This window comes from Onychostoma macrolepis, chromosome 05 (assembly GCF_012432095.1).
Source record: "Onychostoma macrolepis isolate SWU-2019 chromosome 05, ASM1243209v1, whole genome shotgun sequence".
NCBI classification, from domain to species: Eukaryota; Metazoa; Chordata; class Actinopteri; order Cypriniformes; family Cyprinidae; genus Onychostoma; species Onychostoma macrolepis.
In genome coordinates, this window is record NC_081159.1 from 12,924,675 (window position 1) to 12,948,747 (window position 24,073).

General features: G+C 37.6%; 2 protein-coding genes across 19 annotated transcripts in view; both read left to right on the forward strand.

The window, feature by feature from the left end:
* ncor1 (nuclear receptor corepressor 1) overlaps positions 1-10,484 on the forward strand; it is a 92,963-nt gene extending 82,479 nt beyond the window's left edge. For 9 of the 13 annotated variants that reach the window (XM_058774785.1, XM_058774794.1, XM_058774787.1 and 6 more), the window contains 12 exons: positions 1,637-1,792; positions 1,915-2,056; positions 2,686-3,155; positions 4,416-4,559; positions 4,744-4,886; positions 4,965-5,203; positions 5,877-6,017; positions 6,282-6,397; positions 6,551-6,604; positions 6,756-6,965; positions 8,079-8,252; positions 8,350-10,484. In XM_058774785.1, the coding sequence (XP_058630768.1) occupies positions 1,637-1,792; positions 1,915-2,056; positions 2,686-3,155; positions 4,416-4,559; positions 4,744-4,886; positions 4,965-5,203; positions 5,877-6,017; positions 6,282-6,397; positions 6,551-6,604; positions 6,756-6,965; positions 8,079-8,252; positions 8,350-8,564 (2,204 nt within the window). In that variant the 3' untranslated portion in view covers positions 8,565-10,484. The remainder of the gene's footprint in view (positions 1-1,636; positions 1,793-1,914; positions 2,057-2,685; positions 3,156-4,415; positions 4,560-4,743; positions 4,887-4,964; positions 5,204-5,876; positions 6,018-6,281; positions 6,398-6,550; positions 6,605-6,755; positions 6,966-8,078; positions 8,253-8,349) is intronic. The other 4 variants (XM_058774790.1, XM_058774791.1, XM_058774797.1 and 1 more) reach the window with 1 other exon arrangement.
* A 135-nt stretch (positions 10,485-10,619) lies between these two features.
* Positions 10,620-20,256, forward strand: si:dkey-65b12.12 (uncharacterized). 6 transcript variants are annotated; one of them, XM_058774815.1, is made up of 9 exons: positions 10,620-12,261; positions 12,371-12,809; positions 17,038-17,131; positions 17,250-17,615; positions 17,720-17,842; positions 19,216-19,284; positions 19,449-19,517; positions 19,653-19,754; positions 20,150-20,256. In XM_058774815.1, the coding sequence occupies exons 3-8, from the start codon at positions 17,059-17,061 to the stop codon at positions 19,748-19,750; spliced, it is 798 nt and encodes a 265-aa protein (XP_058630798.1). In that variant the 5' UTR covers positions 10,620-12,261; positions 12,371-12,809; positions 17,038-17,058; the 3' UTR covers positions 19,751-19,754; positions 20,150-20,256. The 6 variants fall into 6 exon arrangements, with proteins under 6 accessions (XP_058630798.1, XP_058630795.1, XP_058630799.1 ...); XM_058774812.1 differs by having other exon boundaries at positions 19,653-20,256; XM_058774816.1 differs by lacking the exon at positions 19,653-19,754.
* Positions 20,257-24,073: the final 3,817 nt, after the last annotated feature.

A 24,073-nucleotide genomic window follows, 5' to 3' on the forward strand; every position in this document is an offset into this window, starting at 1 on the left:
TTTTCTGCAAGTACTTTCCAAGCCCTTTCTGTTGCCCTCCCTTGAGAACCTGCCTTCACCACCCACTTATGTGTGCATCTCAAACATCATATTGGGGTGAGAGCAGACATTGATTGGCCTTGGCTCAGTAGTGTCATATTTAAAGTTTGTCTTGGGAGTGCAGGTGGTCTGGAGGTGAGTAGACCTTGACTGTCTAAACATCTACTCAAACCGACAGGGGAATTATGACTTCAAGTGAATCGCGTTCATTGTTTCTTGGCTCCTGTGTCTGTTATACTACAACACCAGTTCTGATCTTTTTAGCCTCATTCCATGTGCTGTGTGGTTTGAATCTTGTAAAGGAATGCATACAGTACATACAAATATCTGTTGTCTGTTAAGAATAATTCAAGCTTAATTTGATATTTTGCTTTGTACCCATTTTCAACTGCCGAGGTGCTGGTGCACAAAACCATTTTTCACCACAGAAAAAGGCAGCTCTCTTGCTGACCTTAAACAAGCAACCATAATATCAGAAGTTAAAGAGGTTTAAGATTTAAAAACAGTCCTGTGTAGTGATGCCCATACCTTGTGTGCTTTAGAGCTTTTCTGCTTGTTTGGCTCTACAGGTACTGATTCTTCCTGTGTCTGCTGGTAGCATAGTAACAAGTGTCTACATAGTCCATTATGTGTTTTTGCTCTTTACTTCACCAAACAAAATTACTCTCCTAGCGTATCTATAGAGGAAGCAGCCAATAAGCATTCATAAGAGGATTATTTTGACATTCAGTGAAACACATTTCAACATGGCAAAGTACTTTGAGGTGCATTCTTTTTTCATGTAATTAAAACACTTTTTATAGAAATCTAATATGAGGAGTCTAGTCTGTTGTGAGTGTTCACCATTTAAATGACTCTTCATAAAAAAAAAAATTTTTTTTTTTTTTTTTTAAATTCATAATAAATACAATTTTGAAGTGGCACCAAACGTCTGAATGTAATGCACCTTCAAGGGAAGGATTATATCAGTTTGTCAGTTCAGGTTTCTCCATCTGGCAAAGCTGGCATGCAACAAAACTAGATGGCTTGACTCTAACACTGAAAAACCTGATTGAGTGATGCACATTTCACAGACATCCCATTATATGTTGTGTTGCGTGTAACACAATGATATTATTTACAAATATTGTGTGTCCATTGATTGGTTAGAATTTTATTTGTTGTAACCTCTGACTGTTGCAACAAAAGCAGAAAATAAGACTGTTCTTGTAAGACTTGTAAACAAAGACAGAGGTGCAGCGTGTTTGTTTGTGGGCAGGTTTTGTAGTTATATATATTTATTTACGTCATTATTTGTCTTTTGAGAGCTTTGCAGTTCCCCCCACCCATGTGAGCCAGCACCATTTCAGTGGAAAAGGGGTAATAATACAAGCTAACGTGTATTAAAGAGAATGCCTTGGTTAATGTATTAATGCCGGTGTTATTCATATACATTTGTATGTCCGTACAATAATTTCACTTCATGCTATCATGAATCTGTCTGCTATTCCTAACAGCAACACAGCTGGCCCTGTCAAAGTGCAGCAAATGTAAAGGGCCGTTTTGGTTGTAACCCCACTTTTTGTTTTTGTGTGTTTTCTCTTTTCACTCCCCACAGGACATCCTGCCCATCATAGTGCCACTGCAGCTATTGTGGAGAGGGAGAGAGAGAGTCAGAGAGAGAAGGAACGCGAGAGGGAAAGGGAAAGAGAGCGGGAACGAGAAAGAGATCAGAGAGAACGGGAACGTGCAGCAGTAGAATATTTACGTGGAGGTAAGGCTAATTGACACACAGAAGGAAATTACATTCACCAATAATGGTCTGTTCTTCTCAGTCTACAACAAACTGATGTATTCTGCCAATTTTCTCAGGATGTGTCACTGTTTATTTTGCAGGTTCCGAGCAACCTGGCCGACCAGGCAGCCGCAGTTTTCTGCGTTCCACTTCACCCTCCGTGAGATCACAGGAGGGCGTCCTCCAACAGCGGCCGAGCATCTTCCAGGGCACCAACTCCAAGAGCGTCATTACACCACTCATGTGAGCAATCCACTATTTATGACAGCAATCTAATACTTCATTAGTTTTATTATTGATGATAATTAGTTGTTTTAGCATTACTAAATGCACACATTAAGTTTATTTGTATTATATTAACTTTTTATTAACTTATAAAACCCTATGTATTATATTTTTATTTATCTATATTTTATGTTTTTATTTATCTATTTATTTTTTGTGGTTTTTAAAGGGGATAATTCATCCAAAAATAAAAAAGTTATCTTTCACTCACTTTCAAATTGTTCCAAACCAAAAAAAGATTTTTTTTAACTTGCTTGAATTATAATACCTCACTGGTATATTATAATTATAATACCTCAAGCAAGTACAGTTGACCTTCTGTTTACCATATTTCTTGATTTGTATGTATGTGTGTTGATCAATGTTTACATATGAATAAAAGCTTCAAGTTAAATCTGTTCATCATAAAGTGATCATACCTAGTGTAGGTATGATCACTTTATCATATCGTCCTATTGTCAGCCTGTGAGATTGCGATACACAATATTATCGTGCTAATTTAATTGAATTATTTACTTACTTCGTTTAATTGCCGGAAACGCAATTAGTTTTGCGCAATTAAGCTTCTGACTGTTTTGGTTGTCCAGGCAAATGCCCTCACAAGCAGCTGCAGCTCAAGCCAGCCGATACAGCAATGCAGCTGACGCCCTCGCCGCCCTGGTGGACGCTGCTGCCTCTGCCCCGCAGATGGATGTTGCAAAAGTCAAGGACGGCAAGCATAATAACAGTAGCTCCCGGGATGATGATGTGATGACATCACGACGGGCAGCACAGGAGTCGCAAGAGGTGGAGCGCCGTTCCATGCAGTCACCATATGGGGATGTTTCACTTCCTAGTGGGAAACCTTCCCATCCTGTGTATGCAGAGGGTGGAGGAGCTGCAGGGAGCAAAGAGAAAGCCCCGCCCACCAAGTCACGCATGGAGGAGGAGCTCCGCACACATGGGAAGACCACCATAACTGCTGCAAACTTTATTGATGTCATCATCACGCGCCAGATTGCCCCAGATAAGGACCCCCGTGAGAGAGGCTCACAGAGCTCTGACTCCTCTAGCAGCAGTGAGTGTCATCATATAGACGGTGTTTATTATTATTATGTTGTGTAATGATTAGTTTATTAACAGAGGTTGCATAACTCTGTATAGGCCATGGCTTAGAGTCCATATGTTTACTACCATTCAAAGGTTTGGAGACTCTTTAAAAGAAATAACTTATGCTCATAAAGGCTACATTTTTTAAATTAGTAATAGAGTAATATGGTGAAATATATTACAATTTAAAATGACTAATTTCTGATCTATTTTAAGATGTCATTTTATTCCTGTGAGTTTTCAGCAGCCATTTCTCCAGTCTTCAGTGTCACATGATCCTTCAGAAATCATTCAGATATGCTAATTTGGTTTTCGAAAACGTTTATTTTTATTATCAATGATGAAAATAGTTGTGCTGCTTAATATCTTTGTGGAAACTGTGATAGATTTTTAAAGATTCTTAGAATAGAAATCATGTATTTTATATAGAAGATCTTTTGTAACATGTCTTTAGTCACTTTTGAATAATTTAATGCATCCTTGCTGAATAGAAGTATTAATTTATTTTCAGAAAGTAAAATCTTACTGACTACAATCTTTTGAGTAGTGTACATGCAACAAGTCATCGCCCCAGTTTCACCATATGCTGGATTTGTTGGTCATAGTGCCACAAGCATCTTTATATACTCAGAGGCAAAAAGGATGATTCAAGAAATTAAACAACTTAAAAGACAAAGTCAAGGCATATACTTAAGGATTTACTAACAGAGGGCATTAACAGGACACCTAATAGGATGGCCAGTGCCATTGAGGACATGAGACCTAATAGTCTTAGGAAACCTCGATAGCACAACCTGTGACCCAGCTGGAATGGAGACTTGATAGCAGTCACAAACTTCTGACCTCAGATTTGACAGGGTAATTCCATTAAAGGCAGTGTAGCTCTTACCACAGGAATGAAATTTGCTTGCTTGCCTAAGTGACTTACTGTAAAGGCTGCTAGGAGGTTGTTCCGATGCCAACTTCTGTGTAATCTTTTCTTTTTTTTATGCCACACTGCATGGTGATGCCATGATACACACTTAAGCTTTAAATATTCACATAGATATTAAGAGATGGATTTATTTGTAGCAATGACATGTTGTCTTCAAAATGAACAGAAAAGCATCAAAAGCCACATATGTACACACAAGCAAGTGTTTATTTAGATGCAGGTTGAAGACAGTGTGCTAAAGGTGTGGATGGAACACCCTCTCTTACTAACAAACCAATTTTATTTACTTACAAGGCTGTAACATCATGTCTACATGTCGTTCAGTGTCATCCAGTCGTTATGATGCTCAGGGTGGAATTGAGGTGATCAGCCCAGCTAACTCTCCAGCCCTAAGAGAAGAGAAGAATGAAGGACCTTTCCCATCTGAAAAGAGCTCAGGTGAGACTTCAGATCCCTGGTGCCACAGCCAGGAGCTTGAACATCTACTCTGTGAAGATGGGGGGAATATATTATTAAAAAATTAATCTTAAATTACAACCATTAAAGATTTTTTCCATTGTGACAAGAATTTCATGACAGAAAAATGCTTACCTCCTGTCTGCTCTGATCTTTTGTTGCGTAGGACTAAGGTTTGACATTAACCGGTTCAGACAGTCAGGAGATTCAGGACCTTCTGCACCTCAACAGCCCTCCTCCTCACAAGCAGACAGTTATGGGCCCGTCCCGAAAACGCACCGCATTATGACCCTCGCTGACCATATTTCAGTAAGTCACACTCATACTCTTGATGCTTTGTCGTGTCACTCCTCTGTCATTGCCCTCACTTTTTCTCTCGTCTTGCAGCATATCATTACGCAAGACTTTGCCAAGAGCCAAGATCCTCCCCCATCATCCAGCTCGCTGCCTTCCTCTTCATCCTCCTCCTCGCTCTCCTCCACTTTCCAGAGCTCTGGTGTGGGAGGTGTTGTAGGTCGAGTTAAACCCCCTAACCGCTATAGCCCAGATAACCCAGCTCCTACTACACACCACCAGAGACCACCAAGCAGAGTATCTCCCGAGAACTCCGATAAACCAAGAGCCAGGTACATATGAACACAAACACAAAGTGTATAAGTACACCTCCAAACATTTCACTCAGTCTTGGTGAGCAGAGACATCTTTAAAAAAACATTACAATGGCCTTGCTCTACCCCGAACTTTTGAATGATAGTGTATGTGAATATTTGTATATGGGCACACCCAACAAGCAGTCTCTATTGAAAACACAACGACTGTAAAGGTTAACTTAAAAGTTAGGTGCCCTTAAATGCTTGCTTCTGTGACCGCTGAAGGCTCTGTAATCTTCCAAAAAATAAAAAAATTAAGTTGTTTTGGCCAAAGTTAGATTTTTTTTAATCAATCACAAACCTTGTAGTTTTTGCTCATTTACAGGAATGGCACTCACAAGCCTTTATGTGAAGTAGAAGCTGAGAGCATAGTAGTTAAATCAGATCATTGGCATTTTAGCTGTACAATTGTGACAACACTGCTCTTTTGCCCTGTCTCTAAATACAACATTTTACAGGCAGGTTTTAAAAAAATAAAGAGTTGATTGGCTACATCTGGCTGAAGTTCTATAATGACTAACAATTGCTTACAGCCTCTTTAAGTAATCTGTGAAACCTGATCTGAGAACCTTCCAAAATGCATGAGATGCTTTTTACACACTGTAAACAATGTCCCAGCAGCAGCCTCTTATCCATCTGTCTCTTGTAGGCCAGGTAGGTCTCCTGATCGAGGACGAGGACCAGAGAACTATGAGCCCATCTCTCCTCCTCAGGGATATTCTGGCTTGGATAAACAGGAAGCCACTGTAGTGCAGAGTCAGAGACGAGAGCAGGATCTCCCTGAACAGAGGTAGAAATTCATTGTCGGCTCTACTTCAAAGCATGAGGCTTTATTTATGCTTTGTTTTTTTAATGACGTCATTATTCAGGCTTTTGTTTAGAATGATGAAGAAAAAAATACTAAAAAGACAATTAAGATGTTTAAATTCAACCTGAACTGCCTGTGTTCCTGAATCCTCTAACTCTTGTCTATTTATTGTCTTTGTTATTTTGGGCTACCCAAATTTCCTATGCCATATGCATTGTGTGACCTTAGACCTTTCTTTTGTGTCAGGACTGACTCGCGCTCCCCAGGCAGCAGCTACCTGCCCTCATTCTTCACCAAACTGGAAAGCACGTCTCCTATGGTTATGTCCAAAAAGCAGGAGATCTTCCGGAAAGCAGAAGTCGGTGAGTGACATTGGCAAGCCCATTTTCTCAGAAACTGACATTCAAGCTCAAGATATTTACTTCACTGCACTGATACACTAATGTCTTTTATTTAGACAGTTGCCACTTGATTAGCACCTAATTCTTACTCCCATTTGCTCCTTATCTCAACAGGTAATGCTCAGCCAGGCACAGAGATCTTCAATCTCCCAGCAGTAACAACATCAAGTGAGTTTCACATCATCATTATGATTAATTTCACCATCAATTTTGCATCATTTGATGTATTTTCATGTGTTTATGTTATAGTTTCAACACTTCTTAAATTGGTTTTCAGTGTTTCCAATTTGTGCATGTATGTTTGTTTTATCCTTTACAGGCAATGTAAACCCTAGAAACCACTCGTTTAGTGATCCAGCCAGTAATCTGGGTCTGGAGGACATCATCAGGAAGGCTCTGATGGGGAACATGGAGGAGAAGCAGGAGGAGCCGCAGCAGCAGCAAGCCCAGCTGGGGACAGGAAACAGCTCAGGCAGCATGAGCAGTATTTCAGACGGCCGACAGGAGGCCAGCCCATCCCCTAACACAGGTTCATACTGTACATTCACATCAATCAACATACATTTTCCCTAAAACAGAAAAAAAAACATGCTGAACTGTCTACAGATTGCTTTGTGGTTTGGCTAATTGCCACAAAAAAAGTGTATCGGTCCTTTTAATCTATGTGTGATAAATACACAGCTAATACTGGTCTTCTATGGATAATCACTCTAGATTATGACAGTCACAATATCAGATTTTTATTACAATTATCACAACCAAAAGAATTCTTGATAATCATATTTTCATGATATCTATAGAAAAGAAAAGAAATAAATTATGCTATCTGTCAAATGTATCTTTGTTTTCTTCTTTTTTGGCAAACGAATCACACTCAAAATATGAGTGTAAGGAGGTGGAGAGAGACTTTGTAACTGAAAGTTTCCGAAAATAACTTACAGAACCTACAGACTGTCTTAACTTTTTGTTTTTGCTAAAAAAATAAATAAAAAAATCCCATGTTGGCAAGGGTTTTTTTTTTTTAGGTGCATGTAGTGTTTTGCTTTTGTCTGTCATATCTTCCAACATGATTTTGTGTGGCAGTAAGATCTACAAACTGCGTCATTGTCTTCTTTCAGTTTTGTAACTGGTGGCAACCGTGAATGAATAATCCAGCGTCAGTAACTATCTACACTAAGGTGCAATATCACTGCCTACTGTGTTGATGTGAAAACCAGATAGTTACTGACGCTGGATTATTCATGAGATTATCACATGTGCAGTATTAAAGGGTTAGTTCACCCAAAAATGAAAATTCTGTCATTAATTACTCACCCTCGTGTCACTCCAGACCTGTAAGACCTTCGTTCATCTTCATCTAACAAATCATGATATTTTTGATGAAATCTGAGAGCTTTTTGACAGTGCATAGACAGCAATGGAACTGACGCATTCAAGGCCTAGAAACACTGTAAAGTCCATGTGACATCAGTGGTTCAACCCATCAAAATTTCCTTTTTTTTTTAAATGCCACGGTTATTGTAAATACCAAAAATATTGTGATACCTTTATTCTTAATGTTTACATTCAAGACCAGACCAAATCTGTGTCTAGGACATAAACCTCACTGCTGACATCCTTGTCAATATTTTTGCTTCCATAGCAGGAAAGCAGAAGCTTCAGAGTAAAGCTAGCAGCAGGAAATCAAAGTCTCCTAACCCAGGCCAGGCGTATTCTGCTGGAGAGCGGCCCTCTTCTGTGTCCTCTGTTCATTCGGAGGGTGATTACCACAGACAGGCTCCCACCTGGGCTTGGGAGGACCGGCCGTCGTCCACAGGTGAGTGACTTGATTGTGTATTCTTAGATTAAATTGTTTTGTTGGTGACATTAGTTGAAAATTTAAATGATTGTTTCTCTCTTTCATCCTGCTTCAGGTTCCATGCAGTTCCCCTATAACCCCTTGACGATGCGCATGCTTAGTAGTACCCCTCCCACCTCCATGGCCTGCCCATCTCCCTCCATGCAGTCCCAGCAGCAGCAGCAGCCACAGGGTGGCGCCTCTGGCCCCGTGTCCTCAACGCGTGCATGGGAGAGAGAGCCACCGCTACTGTCAGAGCAGTACGAGACCCTCTCGGACAGCGACGACTGAGGCAGGTGGTCGCCTCCCTGTCCTACACAAGCGTCCACGCCCCACTCCTGTTCACCATCGCCCTTCTTTCGCTGTCTTTATGAATTCCACTCACTGCCATTTGAGAGTGAGATTCTGCTGGGAAGGAGGACGTATGTTTGGTGCTACTTTGGTGCCCATTGGTGGTCAGAGAGAGCATTGCAGAGAGCCACTGATTTTTAGGATAAATTTTTTTTTTGGCCCATTTGGGGACACGAACTAGACAAATCCCAAGTGAATAGAGACGTGAACGTCAAAAGGATGAAGAACTTGTAAAGAGACTTGTTTGCTGAAAATTTGTTTCTGTAAAGATTTTTTTTTTTTTGTCTATAAAAACGAAAAAAATCAATGTCTGTAAATAGAGTAACCTTTTGCAGTGTTTTTCCTTTAACTCAGTTTTTTTTCAGCATTTTAACATTGCTTTTTAAATTGATCCCATTTGGATGGATCGGTGGGTGCAACAAGACACTGTGGAGATTTTTTGTGGTCAGTCGGGCGAAGAGCATTGAGCTTCCAGCATCTGAAAGTAATGGTCTAATCGAGACTACTCCAAATGAAACGCAAAAAGGACTTCATTACCTTTGTCCCTCCAGATGCGGACCCTGTCTGTGCAGCACTGTTGATGTTTTCTGCCCTGTTACTTTAGGGAGGAAGTCACAATTGTTCGTCAACTGTATTAGGAGGACAAGACATCAGCCTTTTCTGGTGTAGGAGCTTGTCTGGTTCACTTCAGACATGAGATGAATGTTTCTTCTGTTTTTCTCTCTTTTTCTTTTCAAACTGGTTCTAGTCTTCAGTAGTGGCCTGTTGCAAATCTGTTCAGAGCGTTTGGCCCTGCGGTTGAATGCCTGACAGTTTGACATGCGTTGTCTTCTTTATTTTGTGGTTGCTAACTGTTCTTACAGGGCTTTTCTTCGAGGTTGTACAAGGTCCACCACCCCTCCCCAGTAACCTTTTTGCTTTTTGAAGATTAATTTGCTTCTGGGGAGAATATACTTGTAAATCCTCTTTTACTAATCATAAAGGAGCACGTATAACGTGTATGTTCTATCAACATTTGATTTTCTTAGACCACAAAACAAAAATACAAAGATAAAAAGAGGAAGTACCAAACTTGATACATCTCTGCACCATTGTTGCACTTTTATTCTTTAGTCATTTTGAAAAGCTTCAAATCATACTACCTGTAATCCAAGTTATTCAGTGTCGTTCAGAGGTCTGGAACGCTTTCAGATATATTCATGTTTCAGACTCTTACTCCATCTGCATTTTCAATTCTTGGAAAAAAATTATTTTTAACTTGGATTAAGCGTATAAAATCGGTACCATTTATCTTAGCTGCTGTCGAGTAGCAGCACTCGATCAGACATCTGAATATCTCTGTCTGAAAGTGAATAAGCTCAGTTTTAGTTACTTGCAGAAATAGTTCAATGTGTTGAAAGCTAATGGAGGTATCGCTTGATCCTGCTTTTTCCCCACTTCATGTGCTTCTGCTTTGTTCAAATAACACCACCTTTAATATGATGGTTTCGTTTTCTTCAGAAGTCTAAAAAATGTTGAGCTCATGTTTGGATTTTTTTCCACATTCTTTTTATTTTATTATATTTTTCAGCATCAATGTTATATTCATCCTGTATTAACGGGATGTCAAGTGTTTACAATGGCATTGACAAAAAATGGTGAAACTTGAATCTTAAAGAAAATTAAAATTGCTCATCATGTCAGTCTATTTTACAGTCCAGCTTTGCAAGGGTGACTTTCTTTTTTTCTGGTCTGTTCTGAATCAAGACTTGAAAAAAAATAACTTGTCCCTTAATTTTGAAATCCAGTGTTTGTATCACTGTCTCCTCGGTAGTGGATGAGAAATGTGCAGACCAATCAATAAAGTAGAACAGAGCTCCACCTCTCTGAAACGAACAGCGCTGTATTTCCTGTCTCTGTTGTGTTTCTTTCTAATCAACTACCAAAAAAATCCAAGATACTTTGGAAAAGATTCTGAAATGAAATGAGGGTGAATAAAAGACAGAATTTTACATTTTGGGTGAACTTTCCCTTTTGAGCTCCCCAGCATCACTAGAGCTTATGCATTAGTCAGAACAGAACTGACAATTATAGCATCAGATCATTTCCTGAACATTTCGAAATAAGGTTCTTTGAATTGTTACTAAATGTTTGCATAATTTTCTCCACGTATAATTCTGCTTGAAGAAGTTTTGGCTGCTAAAAACAGGCTATTGTCTTGCTTAAAGGAATAGTTCACCTTCAGTTGCTGGTCCCCATTGACTTGCATAGTGTTGTGTTTTTTTGTTTTTTTTCCCCATGCTATGGAAGTTAATGGGGACCAGCAACTGAAGGTGAACTATCTGTTTAATATGTGTGAATGCAGGCTTGCTGGTGGGATTAGTGGCCTCAGGTTTTTTTTTTGTTTTTTCTTCCTCCGTGTGGGAACTTTAATGTTTCCATCTTCACTGATGTTTATTTTCATAGAGAATTTGACACATTATGGACTGCCTGTGTCTTTTTAATATAACATTTTCTTCTGAGTTCCTTGGAGTGAGTCTTTCCGGTGAGCGCTCTTGTAGTTCATACAGTAGTGCACAGTGTTAACAATGCCAACATTATGGGTTCGGTTCCCACAGAATGTAAGAAAAGAATAAAAATATACTTTGAATATAATATGTGTAATATACGGTTACTTTTTAGCTACTTGTATGTCTTTTGAGTCTAAGTTTGAGAATAATTGCTGTTGAATTTATTGAAATATTCTTGCCATGTTGCTAATAACAGAAATTCCCACATTAAAGTAGAATTTGGTTTTTCAAAATATAGAGAAAATGTAAGAGAAAATCTAACGTGTAAGACTACAGCTGTTGTATGGGACAGTATCTGACTGGCCTGAGGTAAATCCTTAGAAATATCAAGAGTTTTTGCTTATACTCTTTATAGCTGTACATGCCAATAGTAGAATCTCAGTGGTTAGACAAAAAACTGCCGGAAGCAGAGTTCACACATTCATCATCATGTGCGAGACTATTATTTAGCATCGGTGCTTATGCATTTGTGAACATTTGTGAGGATGTGACATTTCTCGCCATAGTGCACACTTCTGCTGCTTCAGTGATCAGATGAGACCATGAAGCTGTTTGGACTGTATTTCTCTGCTGTGTGGATGTTGTGCTGCTGTTGCTGCTGTCGTTTTGTCTGTGGCAGAGTTCAGTGAATTTTCTGAATTATCAGTCGTACATTTATCTCATTGGACCCTTTAAAATGTGCAAGGTATCAAGCTCTTGTCTATGTCCAATCTTTCACACAGGTCATGGTGTGTGCAATGAAAGGAAGCTTGTTACAAGAATCAATTTAACCACAGAACTGCAGTCTGAAATCCTGCTGCCGTGCCTTTTTGAACAAGCTCTCACTGGATCAAATCTGACCATGAATTCAGTTGCTGAGTGGACTCAGATTAATGAAAACATTGACTTCATTGTAGAGATCAAAGTAAATGGTCATGAAAGCTTCTGGAATAACAGACACAATAGAATTAAGGCATTCCGTGATGCTGCTGCCTCTGGAAATTTCTCCATCCTGATTAGAGATGTGCAGCTGTCTGATCTGGGTCTCTACCGCTGTAAACTCTACACAGATATCAACTGTTCTCTGGGCTATAAAGAGATAGAAATCAGTGAGTATTTGAATTATAACTCTTTGCAAGGACATTAATGGACTATCAGCGTGTAAGTGGATGAATTTATGATGGTTTATATCTCTGTCATTTTTATGATCTTGATCAGGTCTGGCTGCTGTTGAATTTTCACTGCTCAATAACTGGCAGCTCATAGTTGCAGGAGGAGGAGGAGGATTTCTAATTCTCTTCATGATCACTGTGTGTGTTTACTATGCGTGGACAAAACGGGAGTCTGATAACACTGCTATGAGACCTGGTGAGTAAACTGTATCAATATTATACAACAAATCAACAATGTAAAATAATTCATACATGCTACTATAATACAGCAAATGAAGTGAAAGTTACATGATGTAAAGGCATTCATGATGTATAAATCTCAATTTCATAAAATTGACACTTAAGACTGATTTTGTGGTCCAGGGTCACATATTGTACAAAGCTTCATATCATTAACATTTTCTCTTAACATCATTTTCAGGTCCAGCAGTTGATGCAATGATCTACACAACAGTTGTCTATGAGAGACTGCCATAAAAGCAAGGGTGCATTTTCATCGTAATTAAATACATTGATACAGTAGCCTGTAGTTTATATACTGTGTGTAAAATGCATTGTTTGTTTTACATGTAATCTCAGCTGACACTTTATGAGACATACATTTATAACATGGCTGTGTGGATGGGCAGGCTACATTTCACAACAGGTTTCTAATTTCCACCCTTATTTGCCTGATAATTGAATTAAAACTGCAAAACCAGTGTATATCAATATCAGCTGTTTTTGTGTCATATATTGGTTTTGTGGCGGAGGAGACATATACGGAAGGCTGTCTGTGGTAATAACAGATAACAGCTAAAGTGTTATGTGTCTTAGAGTGAGTTTCACCAGCTATTAAAATGCGACAAAAGAGCAGAAAAGAATGCTCAAAATAAATTGTACTTTTTCTAACTGCTTAGTTTCTTGCAAGTACTAAAACAAATTTTAAAACCATTTAAAACTATTTTCATTCATTTTTGTTAGCCTACGTTTATGAAGCAAAAAAAATGTAACCATTTATATTAGTGCTGTCAAACGATTAATCGCATACAAAATAAAAGTTTTAGTTTACATAATATACGTGTGTACTGTGTATATTTATTTTGTATATATAGATACTCACATACTGCATATATTTTGGAAATATTTACATATACATTTATATATTTATATTCTTATATCTTATATTATATATAAATATATTTAATATATAAACATAACATATTTTTCTTAAATATATACATGCATGTGTTTGTATTTACATACACATAATAAATATACACAGCACGCTGTCACGAATCCTGTTCGTGGCCTTCCGTCTGATTGCCACCAGAGGTCACCCTGCCATCATATTGACTCACACTACAGACTGTTTCACTTTACCTTGCACTACAATTCCCATCAGCCATTGCACTGACGACACACACATCTGATTGCACTGATCACACACCCTACATAAACCATGGATTTCCTCTTCGCCGAGTATTGTATAGCGTTTATCCTAGCGATAGCTACTCTACAGAGCCCACTTAGTTGCCATAGTCTTGCCTTGCCTGTTTTTCCTGTGTTCTGATTCTAGCCCGTGTTTTCTGGATTAACCCTTGCCTTGCCGTTCGGACTCTGTTTGCACCTTTCTTGGATTATAGCTTGTTACCTGGATTATCTCTCTGCCTTGCCCCATTGGATATTGTTCGCCGATTGAAGACCCACGCTTGCCCTAGGACTACTCTTTGTCTTGTCTCTGCCATACCTGTTTGCCGTTGTTTGACCCTGCCTGTTATGACCATGTCTCTGTTGAGAAATAAAAAGCTTGCAAATGGATCCGCACGCCTCTCATCTCATCGGCTCCGTTACACACGCACACATATTATGTAAACAAAACTTTTATTTTAGATGCGATTAATCGTTTGACAGCACTAATTTATATATATAATATATATATATATATATATATATATATATATATATATATATATATATAAAATATTAGGGGTGTCAACGTTAACGCCTTAATGCATGCGATTAATCTAAACATTTTAACGCATTAATATTTTTAACGCAAACTAATCGTTTGATAAGGTTTGACCCCAACTTCTTCCCGTCATCGCAGCGAGGAAGGTTATCTATCATTGTGTGATGAGGGTACAGCGGACCAGTGTTGCCAGGGTAGCGGCACAAGTGGGCTATTTTGAAAATACAGTCGTGGGAAAAATTACAGAGCCGTGGGTTGCGTTTTTTTGGGCTACTTTTATAATGTACCACGGCCGCCCAAGGTGTATATAGACAAATAAAAATTAAAATACATCGTTTTACTAATGTGTATTATACTTGGAATGTATCCCTGGCAACTTAAGAACGGAGAGACGGTTGTAACATCACAAACAACATAAGCTTCAGCAGAGCATACATGGCTTTTACACAGCAGAAATAAACATGACAACAGCCACTATAGATTATTTAAAATAATAAACGCACGATTACGATAGGATATTTGTATGTGATTTTCTTGATTAACGCGATTACATTTTTTTTAATCGATTGACAGCACTAATATATAGTGCCGTGAAAAGGTTTTTGCCCCCTTCCTGTTTTTTTACATTTTTTGCATATTTGTCACACTTAAGATTCAGATCATCAAACGAATTTTAATATTACACAAAGATAATGCAAGTAAATACAAAATGCAGTTTTTAAATGATGATTTCATTTATTAAGGGAAAAAAGCTGTCCAAACCTACCTGGCCCCTCCTATTAAATCATGAAAGAACTGTGATTAACCACATTATTTTAGAAAGCTGAGTTAAATTTCACGAGCCAAACCCAGGCCTGATTACTGCCAGACCTGTTGCATCAAGAAATCACTTAAATAGAACCTGTCTGACAAAGTGAAGCATGTTTAAAGAGCAACACATCATTCCGCGATCTTAAGAAATTCATAAACAGATGAGAAACAAAATAGTTTACATGCATCAGTCTGGAAAGGGTTATAAAGCCATTTCTAAGGCTTTGGGACTCCAGCAAACCACGGTCAGAGCCATTATCCACAAATGGAGAAAACTTGGAACAGTGGTGAACCTTCCCAGGAGTGGCCGGCCTACCAAAATTACTCCAAGAGCACAAAGACGACTCATCCAGGAGGTCATAAAAGAACCCAGAACAGCATCTAAAGAACTGCAGGCCTCACTTGCCTCAAGGTCAGTGTTCATGATTCAACAATAAGAAAGAGACTGGGCAAAAACAGCATCCATGAGAGAGTTCCAAGGCAAAAGACATTGCTGACCAAAAAGAACACAAAGGCTCGTCTCACATTTGCCAAAAAATATCTTGATTTTCCCCAAGACTTTTGGGCAAATATTCTGTGGACTGATGCGACAAAATAACTTTTTGGAAGGTGTGTGTCCCGTTACATCTGGCGTAAAACCAACACAGCATTTCATAAAAAGAACATCATACCAACAGTCAAACATGGTGGTGGTAGTGTGATGGTCTGAGGCTGCCTTGCACCTTCAGGACCTGGATGACTTGCTATAATTGATGGAACCATGAATTCTGCACCAGAGTGGACCAAAATTCCTCCACAACGATGTGAAAGACTCATTGCCAGTCATCGCAAACGCTTGATTGCAGTTGTTGCTGCAAAGGGTGGCACAACCAGTTATTAGATTTAGGGGGCAATTACTTTTTCACGTAGTGCCAAGCAGGTTTGGACAGCTTTTTTTCCCCTTAATAAATTAAATAATTATTTCAAAACTGCATTTTGTATTTACTTGGGTTAACTTTGTGTAATATTAAAATTTGTTTGATGATCTGAATCTTTCATATTTGTCACACTGAAAAGTGTGACAAATATGCAAAAAATTTAAAAAAACAGGAAGGGGGCAAAAACCTTTTCACGGCACTGTATATATTATATGTTAGCCAGTGTTATTTCAGCGTCATTGATATACTGTTATATTTTTATTACTATTTTGAATCTGTTTTATTTTTATTTTAGTTAATGTTTATTTTATTTTGAGTAATATTTTGTTTTAATGGTTTTGGTTTTGTTCCCAGACTTATTTTCTGTACACCAACCGCCCACAGTGCTCCTGTGTGGTTGCTTCCTTTACATTACTCAGGAACTTGTTGAACAACGTAATTAGCAGCAATAACTGCAAGCAAACATTTCCTGTAGTTATTTATGCATTTCACTTTGCTGTGACTCTCTCCAACTCAGTGACATGTAGGTTTTTGAGCATGAATTGAATGTTTCAGGTTTTTCAGATTTCAGTGGTGTTTAAGTGTGGTTAACAAAACATCATTGTCTTGCTGCATGTGCCAGCTGTGCTTTGGCTTCAGTCAGACAGACAGACAGACAGAGACAGCTTTACTTTCTCCTGGAGAACAGAATCATAGTTCCTTTAATGAAAAGGCATCTAGTTCCTGAAGCAGATGAATATCAGTGTCTGCTGCTATGAGGTGGTTTTTATAAAATGAAAATTGAAAACCAAGAAAACGCACTTGTCTGAACACATACCATGGTAAAATGTATAAACTTCTTGTACAGCATTATACCTCAGTACAGCTTGTTTTAAATTATTTAAACAAAAAAATTGTTTTCCATAAACCAATTGTTAATCGAGAATCATCATTGTGGTTTTACCAAGAAGCCTACTTTTTTCAGCTTTTTCAGGAAGTAACGTTCAACAAATTCTCACCTCGCTGCTCTTGTGTTGTTGTTCATTTCTGTTGCAGCTTCAGTGATCAGATGAGACCATGAAGCTGTTTGGACTGCGTTTTTCTGCTGTGTGGATATTGTGCTGCTGCTGCTGTCTTGTGTATGGCAGAGGTCAGTAAATTTCTTATGTTTATTATCTGTACTATAACCTATACTGCTTTTATTGCACTTCTTATTTGATTTTTTTCTACTTTATCAAGCTCTTGTCTATGTCCAATCTTTCACACAGGTCATGGTGTGTGCAATGAAAGGAAGCTTGTTACAAGAATCAATTTAACCACAGAACTGCAGTCTGAAATCCTGCTGCCGTGCCTTTTTGAACAAGCTCTCACTGGATCAAATCTGACCATGAGTTCAGTTGCTGTGTGGACTCAGATTAATGAACCCACTGACTACATTGTAGAGATCAAAGTAAATGGTCATGAAAGCTTCTGGAATAACAGACGCAATAGAATTAAGGCATTCCGTGATGCTGCTGCCTCTGGAAATTTCTCCATCCTGATTAGAGATGTGCAGCTGTCTGATCTGGGTCTCTACCGCTGTAAACTCTACACAGATATCAACTGTTCTCTGGGCTATAAAGAGATAGAAATCAGTAAGTATTTGAATTATAACTCTTTACAAGGACATTAATAGACTATTGGTGTGTATAAACCTGATATTGTGTTATGAAGTGGATGAATTTATGATCTTGATCAGGTCTGGCCGCTGTTGAATTTTCACTGCTCAATAACTGGCAGCTCATAGTTGCAGGAGGAGGAGGAGGAGGATTTCTGCTTCTCTGTCTGATCACTGTGTGCGTTTACTATATATGGATAAAGCGTGAGTCTAACCACTCTGCTATAGTGTTATAACAAACAGTATAAATGTAAATAAATATGCTGAGCTAGCTATAAATGCTGATGAAAGTAATTATAAGTAGGCTATGATCAATAAATATGTGATCAAGTCTCTCTGGAATGGTTACTTGAGAAGCCTGTTAAAACAAGTGGCATTTTATAAGGTACCACATTAGGGAAAAAACAATTATAAATTAACTCTTTGAGCTGCTCTTCCAGAAGCTTTTTTATTCATTCCATTGCTGAACCTCATCAAATGTAACCTTTAGAAACTGACCACAACTACATCTTCGACACCTGTGTGAAACTGAGGAGAACCTTAAGTCCTTAACACAAAAATGAAAGTTCTGTCATTAATTGCTCACCCTCATGTTCCAAACCCGGAACACAAGATCATTTTGATGAAATCCGAGAGCTTTCTGACCCTGCGTAGACAGCAAAGCAACCACCACGTTCAAGGTCCAGAAAGGTAATAAGAACATCATTAAAATAGTCCATGTGACATCAGTGGTTCAACCTTAATTTTATGAAGCTACAAGAATACTTTTTGTGCACAAAGAAAACTAAAATAAAATAACTAATTCTCCTCTGTGTCAGTTTTAGACAGTCATTTTTCATCAAAAATATCTTGATTTGTGTTCTGAATATGAACGTCTTGCGGCTTTGTAACGACACGAGGGTGAGTAATTAATGATTAATTAAGTGTGCCTCAAGTCAAGTCACCTTTATTTATATAGCTTTTAACAATACAGATTGTGTCAAAGCACTTAACAGTATCAAATTAGAGGATAGAGTGTCAGTAATGTATAATGATAAGATTAAACACTCAGTTTTCAGTTAAAGGCATTTCATTATTGAATTCAGAGATGTCATTGTCTTGCTCAGTTTAGTTTAAATGTTATCTGTGCAACCAAATCAGAAACCAAAACTCCCTCTGTGACAGAATGGAGGAAAAAAAACCTTGGGAGAAACCAGGCTCAGTCGGGGGGCCAGTTCTCCTCTGGCCAGACGAAACCCGCAGTTCAAAAGTTTATATTTCTATTTTTTATTTTGTTGCAATTTCTAACAATAATAGTATTATGTAGTTAGGTATTTTATTATATTTTTAGTTATTTTGTTATATATACTTAAGACTCCATATAGTTTTGGTGATTACTGTATTTTACTTTACAAACAAAAAATAAGAATCTTTTTTTTCTCAGTATACACTGTATATTATCATATAAATGAATGCCTGCTGTGCCTTCTGATATTTTGTGATAGAGTAACCTTGAAAAATGCTTTAATCAATACAGTAATTAAATATATATATATATATAATTGCAACTAATGTTATTGTTTTCTTTGTTCTTTCAGGACAAAAAAATGATGAAATAACCCATGCGTCAGTTGTTCCTAAATCACGCAATTGCCATGACAGTGAAGGTGAATCTTATTTTTCAGTATATACTATACATTGTTATACGCCTGCTGTGGTCTAGAATGAGTCTGGATATTTTGTGATGGAGTGATCTTGAGAAATGCTTTAATTACTACATCAATTCAAAAAATAATTGTAACTTGCGTTATTGTTTTCTTTGTTCTTTCAGGACAAAAAAATGATGAAATAATCTATGCATCAGTTGTTCTTAAATCACACAACTGCCATGACAGTGAAGGTAATTATGTCAGTTATGTTGTATTACAGAAGTTTGAACAGTTTTGCTTACACTGTACATAAAACATGTGACATCAAAAAGTCTCTCTCTCCTTTTTTTTTTCTCACTATATTTTTATATCTACTTCCTTATCAGTTATTCTGTATAATAACCCTGTAAATAGCTCAGCATCAGACCTTGTCAGCCAAGAGACGGTCCTTTACGCTACTGTCAAGCAAAGAGAGAGAAGATGAGCAAGTGAGCAGCGACACGTCCAAATTAAAACACTCAAGAAAAAGAAAATATTGTACATCTTGTATTGTTTGATTTGATTTGACAAGGAGTATATGATGTTTGAAATTGTTACAAGTAACATCATTTGAACCTTTTCTAAAGCACCAGGCAAACCAAAGTAAACCAATTCATACCCTTTTCTCTTGAAAAAAAAAAAGTGTATTAATAACTACCCTAATTGTGGAAAGACATTTTGAAAGACACACGCTTGGCTCAGCTGCATGAGTCTGTGTGTTGCAACTACTGTGGATGAAGGGTGTGAAACTCAACTCAGCTACTTTTATCACCTAAACCACTGAAACTTTTGCAGACAGTGTGACATGTGTTGTCTTGGTAAAGAAGCATGTTTCATATTTCAGGCCAAGATGCTTACAGGAAACCAGAGTGGAAATTCCCAAATCCATGAGCTTCTTCACAAATAAGCTACAGCTTCTGTTTTGTCATAAAGTGTGAAAATATTTTCTTACCACTGATTCTTCTTTTGTGTAATTCCTGTCAAGAAAAAAGTGGGTTAGATTAAGGCAGAAAAACATGACTTTTAAAATGAAAAACAACAGTCTATAAAGTTTTCACTGTTTTTTAAATGAATTAACATAACAGAAGGCAAAAACATAACAAAAAATTATTCTGTACTGTTGTAAGGACGAGATTAAGCTCAATGACGTGTACTTTATGTCAATTGTGCAAGTACATTAGATTTACAGTAGACCTGACTTGAAAGAACCATTGTTCAATCATTCAGTTGTACAACATGACTCCAGTATTGTCAGAGTCACACTGGAGCTTAATTTTGAACAGGCAGTATTATAACACTGAATTCATTTTAGTGGATATCACAACACTTTAAGTATCTTTAAGTGAGATAAATCTAGAAACTCTTTAAAAAAAAAAAAAAAACTTTTCTGTATGTAAAATAAAAAGATAAAACTGTATACATCTTTGCTCAAGTCTGTCAAGACTCAAGTCTAGTAAAGCAGCACTGGACATAGGAATCATTTATCCTCTGTTGTTTGGTTCTGAGGTTGTGTGGTGAATTGTTGATAGAAATGTGGTTATGCATGTGTGTTGTGTTGGTTCACACTTTACAAATCTGTAAGACATGGCAAAAGGCTTAAGATATAAAGCGGGCAGGTTTAAGGGTGGAGATGGGTAGGTTTAGGGGTGGGGATGGGTGGGGTTAGGGATCAGGGGGGTGGAGATTGGTAGGTTTAAGGGTGGAGATGGGTAGGTTTAGGGGTGGGGATGGGTGGGGTTAGGGATCAGGGGGGGGGGAGATGGGCAGGTTTAGGTAAATGTAAGGAGGGAGGAGTTGGATCTAGATCCAACCACACCCCCTGGATCTTGTGTTCTGCAGTGAAGACCATCTCGCTTCGGATCTTCCAATGTTTCTCTATGGCACTGAAACCTAAAGCAGTGGTGCCAACTAATTTTCAGAAAACGTTGCTAAGGGAAGGTGGATTTGTTGCTAAAAGTTGCTAAATGACGTGATGTCATTGTGCGAAGACGTCATTGCGTAATCGCGACGCAAAATTGTCACATCAAATCTCAACAAAAAATATATTTTATATGTTAATTTAAATTTGTTTGTAAAATAATATGCATAATTTAAAAATATAAATAACTATTTTAAATACACTGAATTATTGAACACTTACACAATTATGAATTATTACAATTTAAGTTTTTTAATAGCCAGTAAACTAGTAATACTACACATTCTCAACAATTATGCTTTAAGTAGTGTATTAGTAGTTAGTTAGTATGCTACACTCTGAAGTCTGTTAAAATAGGGCACAATCTACTATGTTAAAATAAAATAATCTTCCGTATTGGTTTTGTACCTGCATTTTAAATTATGCATTGTGTTTTGGGGTTACAGGGTTACAATGGATAATTTCCTGGACAATTACTAATATCTTTTCCATTTTTCTGACAATTGCAGGTAAGCTACTAACAAAGTGTATCATAAATGAACAATTATTCAATTATTATTATTAAATGTAACAATTGCAAATAGCAGCTAACTCAGATCACGTGATGTGTGTACTGCTAGGCATCTTTGGTTTCCTCTTTTTGTGTAATTTGGATGGAAAATGTGTGCCTTTTTATTGTCCGAGTCACTTATCAAAAATTGCTAAAAGTTGCCAAATAAATTTTAAACATTGCTGAATTTGTTGCTAGGTGCTTTTGGAAGAATAAGTTGCTAGGGTAGTCTGAAAAGTTGCTAAATATAGCAACAAAATTGCTAAGTTGGCAACACTGAAAAGATGTCCGAGTTCCGCTCCCCGTGCAGCTGATACTCGACTGCCATTGGCTAGTCTGCGTTCGAGGGGAGGGGCTTACCGATAGGTCAATTCAGAGCCATAGAGAGACAGAGTTGCGACAACGGAAGTTCAAAACGCTCGATCGTCACGTGGTTCACGTAGACCTCAATAGTTCCAGGAAGTTCATTGCGGGCAATTGGAATGCATTGAGTTAGTGACTATAGTGAGACAGAACTGCGATTTTTGGTAATTAGTAGACAATAAAATACTTTATTTACATTATTTATAAAATAATGTATACGTAGTATATGTAGCTGTATCAATGTTGTTTTTAAAATATAAAATTCGCTAATATTTGAGGATTAATGTGGTCAGCTGTCCTTACCTGCCATGTTAACATATTTTAGGCTGACGTTACCATAGTAAAAGCCCATGTTTGCTATATAAACGACATCGTGGTCTTTTACCAAGTAACTTCAGCCTCTCTGTATAAATATAATTGTGTGTGTGTTTTCTAACAACTTGTTAGTCAAGTGCAGTCACATCTTAATGTTCATTGTCGTTTTATTAATCTCATGGTAAATGTTAAATTTGTTGTCTTTGAAAATTCATTCCAAATAAGTGAAGATATTTTAAGATTAAGTGGGAATTAATCTCTTTTAATGTTTTTGATTCTTGTGCACCCTCCATTATTAATATATAAATATATATTTGTAGTATATTCAAATTTAAAATAACTTAAAACATTTTTACCCATTTAATCATATATTTGATGTATGTTAACTTTTGTTATGCACTTATTTACATGCTATAAAGCATGTTGTCCTTGAACGGTCTCCCCTATAGTTTGCTGTGCTGCATGGGATGCTCCAGTCACTCACAGAAAGGAGTATGAATGTATGGTTTCCCTACTGACACGGAGAGGAGAAAAAAATTATGCATCAAGTTTTGTTCAATTCACATTTATTTGTATAGCACTTTTTATTACAAACATTGTTTCAAAGCAGCTTTACAGAAAATGAATGTTTCTACATTACAAATAAGAGTTCTGTTAACAGGTGTAACTGTCAAAGTAATGCTCATATGACAGAAATGTTCTAAAATTAGGCTTTACAAATCATGCAGTTAAGTAATGTCATGAGTTCAGAAACAATGAATAAATTAAAGCAATGGTTACATGATTTGATCATGTTGATTACAATGAAAGGAAAATTTAGCAGTTTTGTATGTTTATTCGGAGTCAGAGACAGCTTCATCTGAAGTCCACTCAAGGGCTGGCGTCATCTCTTCACAGGTGCTGGTCATCTGAAGTCTTCATAAGAGGCTGGATATAGTCAGCAGGTGCAATCTATAGATTACACCAACAAAATGTGATGTAATCATATGGGAACTGACACTTTTTCACAAAGAACAGGGAAAGACTTGCCAAACCCAGTGAAGACTCATTGTGAGGGTGATTTCTCATTACAGGGAGTCTTCAGGTGGTTCTCTCTCTATGGCTCTGGGTCAATTGTGTGATGAGTGTACAGCACCAGTGTTGCCAGGGTAACGGCACAAGTGGGCTATTTTGAAAATACAGTCGCGGGAAAAATTACAGAGCCGTTTTGGGCTATTTTTTTAATGTACCGCGGCCGCCCAAAGTGTATATAGACAAATAAAAATTAAAAAGATCCTTTTACTAATGTGTATTATACTTAAAATGTATCCCTGGCAACTTAAGAACAGAGAGGCTTTAACATCACAAACAACGTGAGCTTCAGCAGAGAAGCATAAATAAACATGACAACAGCCACTAGATTATATAAGATAATAAACACACGATTACGATAGGATATGGTCTGTATGTGATTTTTTTTAGTTTAATGTGCACATCTGAAATGCTAATTTGTGCAGCGATATAAAAGGCTATAAATAGCACATTTTAACAACAGTAAACGACCAAATTCCACATGTGATCGTAAAAGGAAGTTATCACAAACACTCAATGGTGGTTTGAAGTGAGTTCTGAGTAAAAGTGTA

Excerpts from the sequence above, each read along its gene's own strand:
- si:dkey-65b12.12 (XM_058774812.1), top strand. The coding sequence starts at position 17,059 with ATGAAGCTGTTTGGACTGCGTTTTTCTGCTGTGTGGATATTGTGCTGC. Across the intron at positions 17,132-17,249 it reads CTGTCTTGTGTATGGCAGAG|GTCATGGTGTGTGCAATGAA; the intron begins GTCAGTAAATTT and ends TCTTTCACACAG. Across the intron at positions 19,518-19,652 it reads CAACTGCCATGACAGTGAAG|TTATTCTGTATAATAACCCT; the intron begins GTAATTATGTCA and ends CTTCCTTATCAG.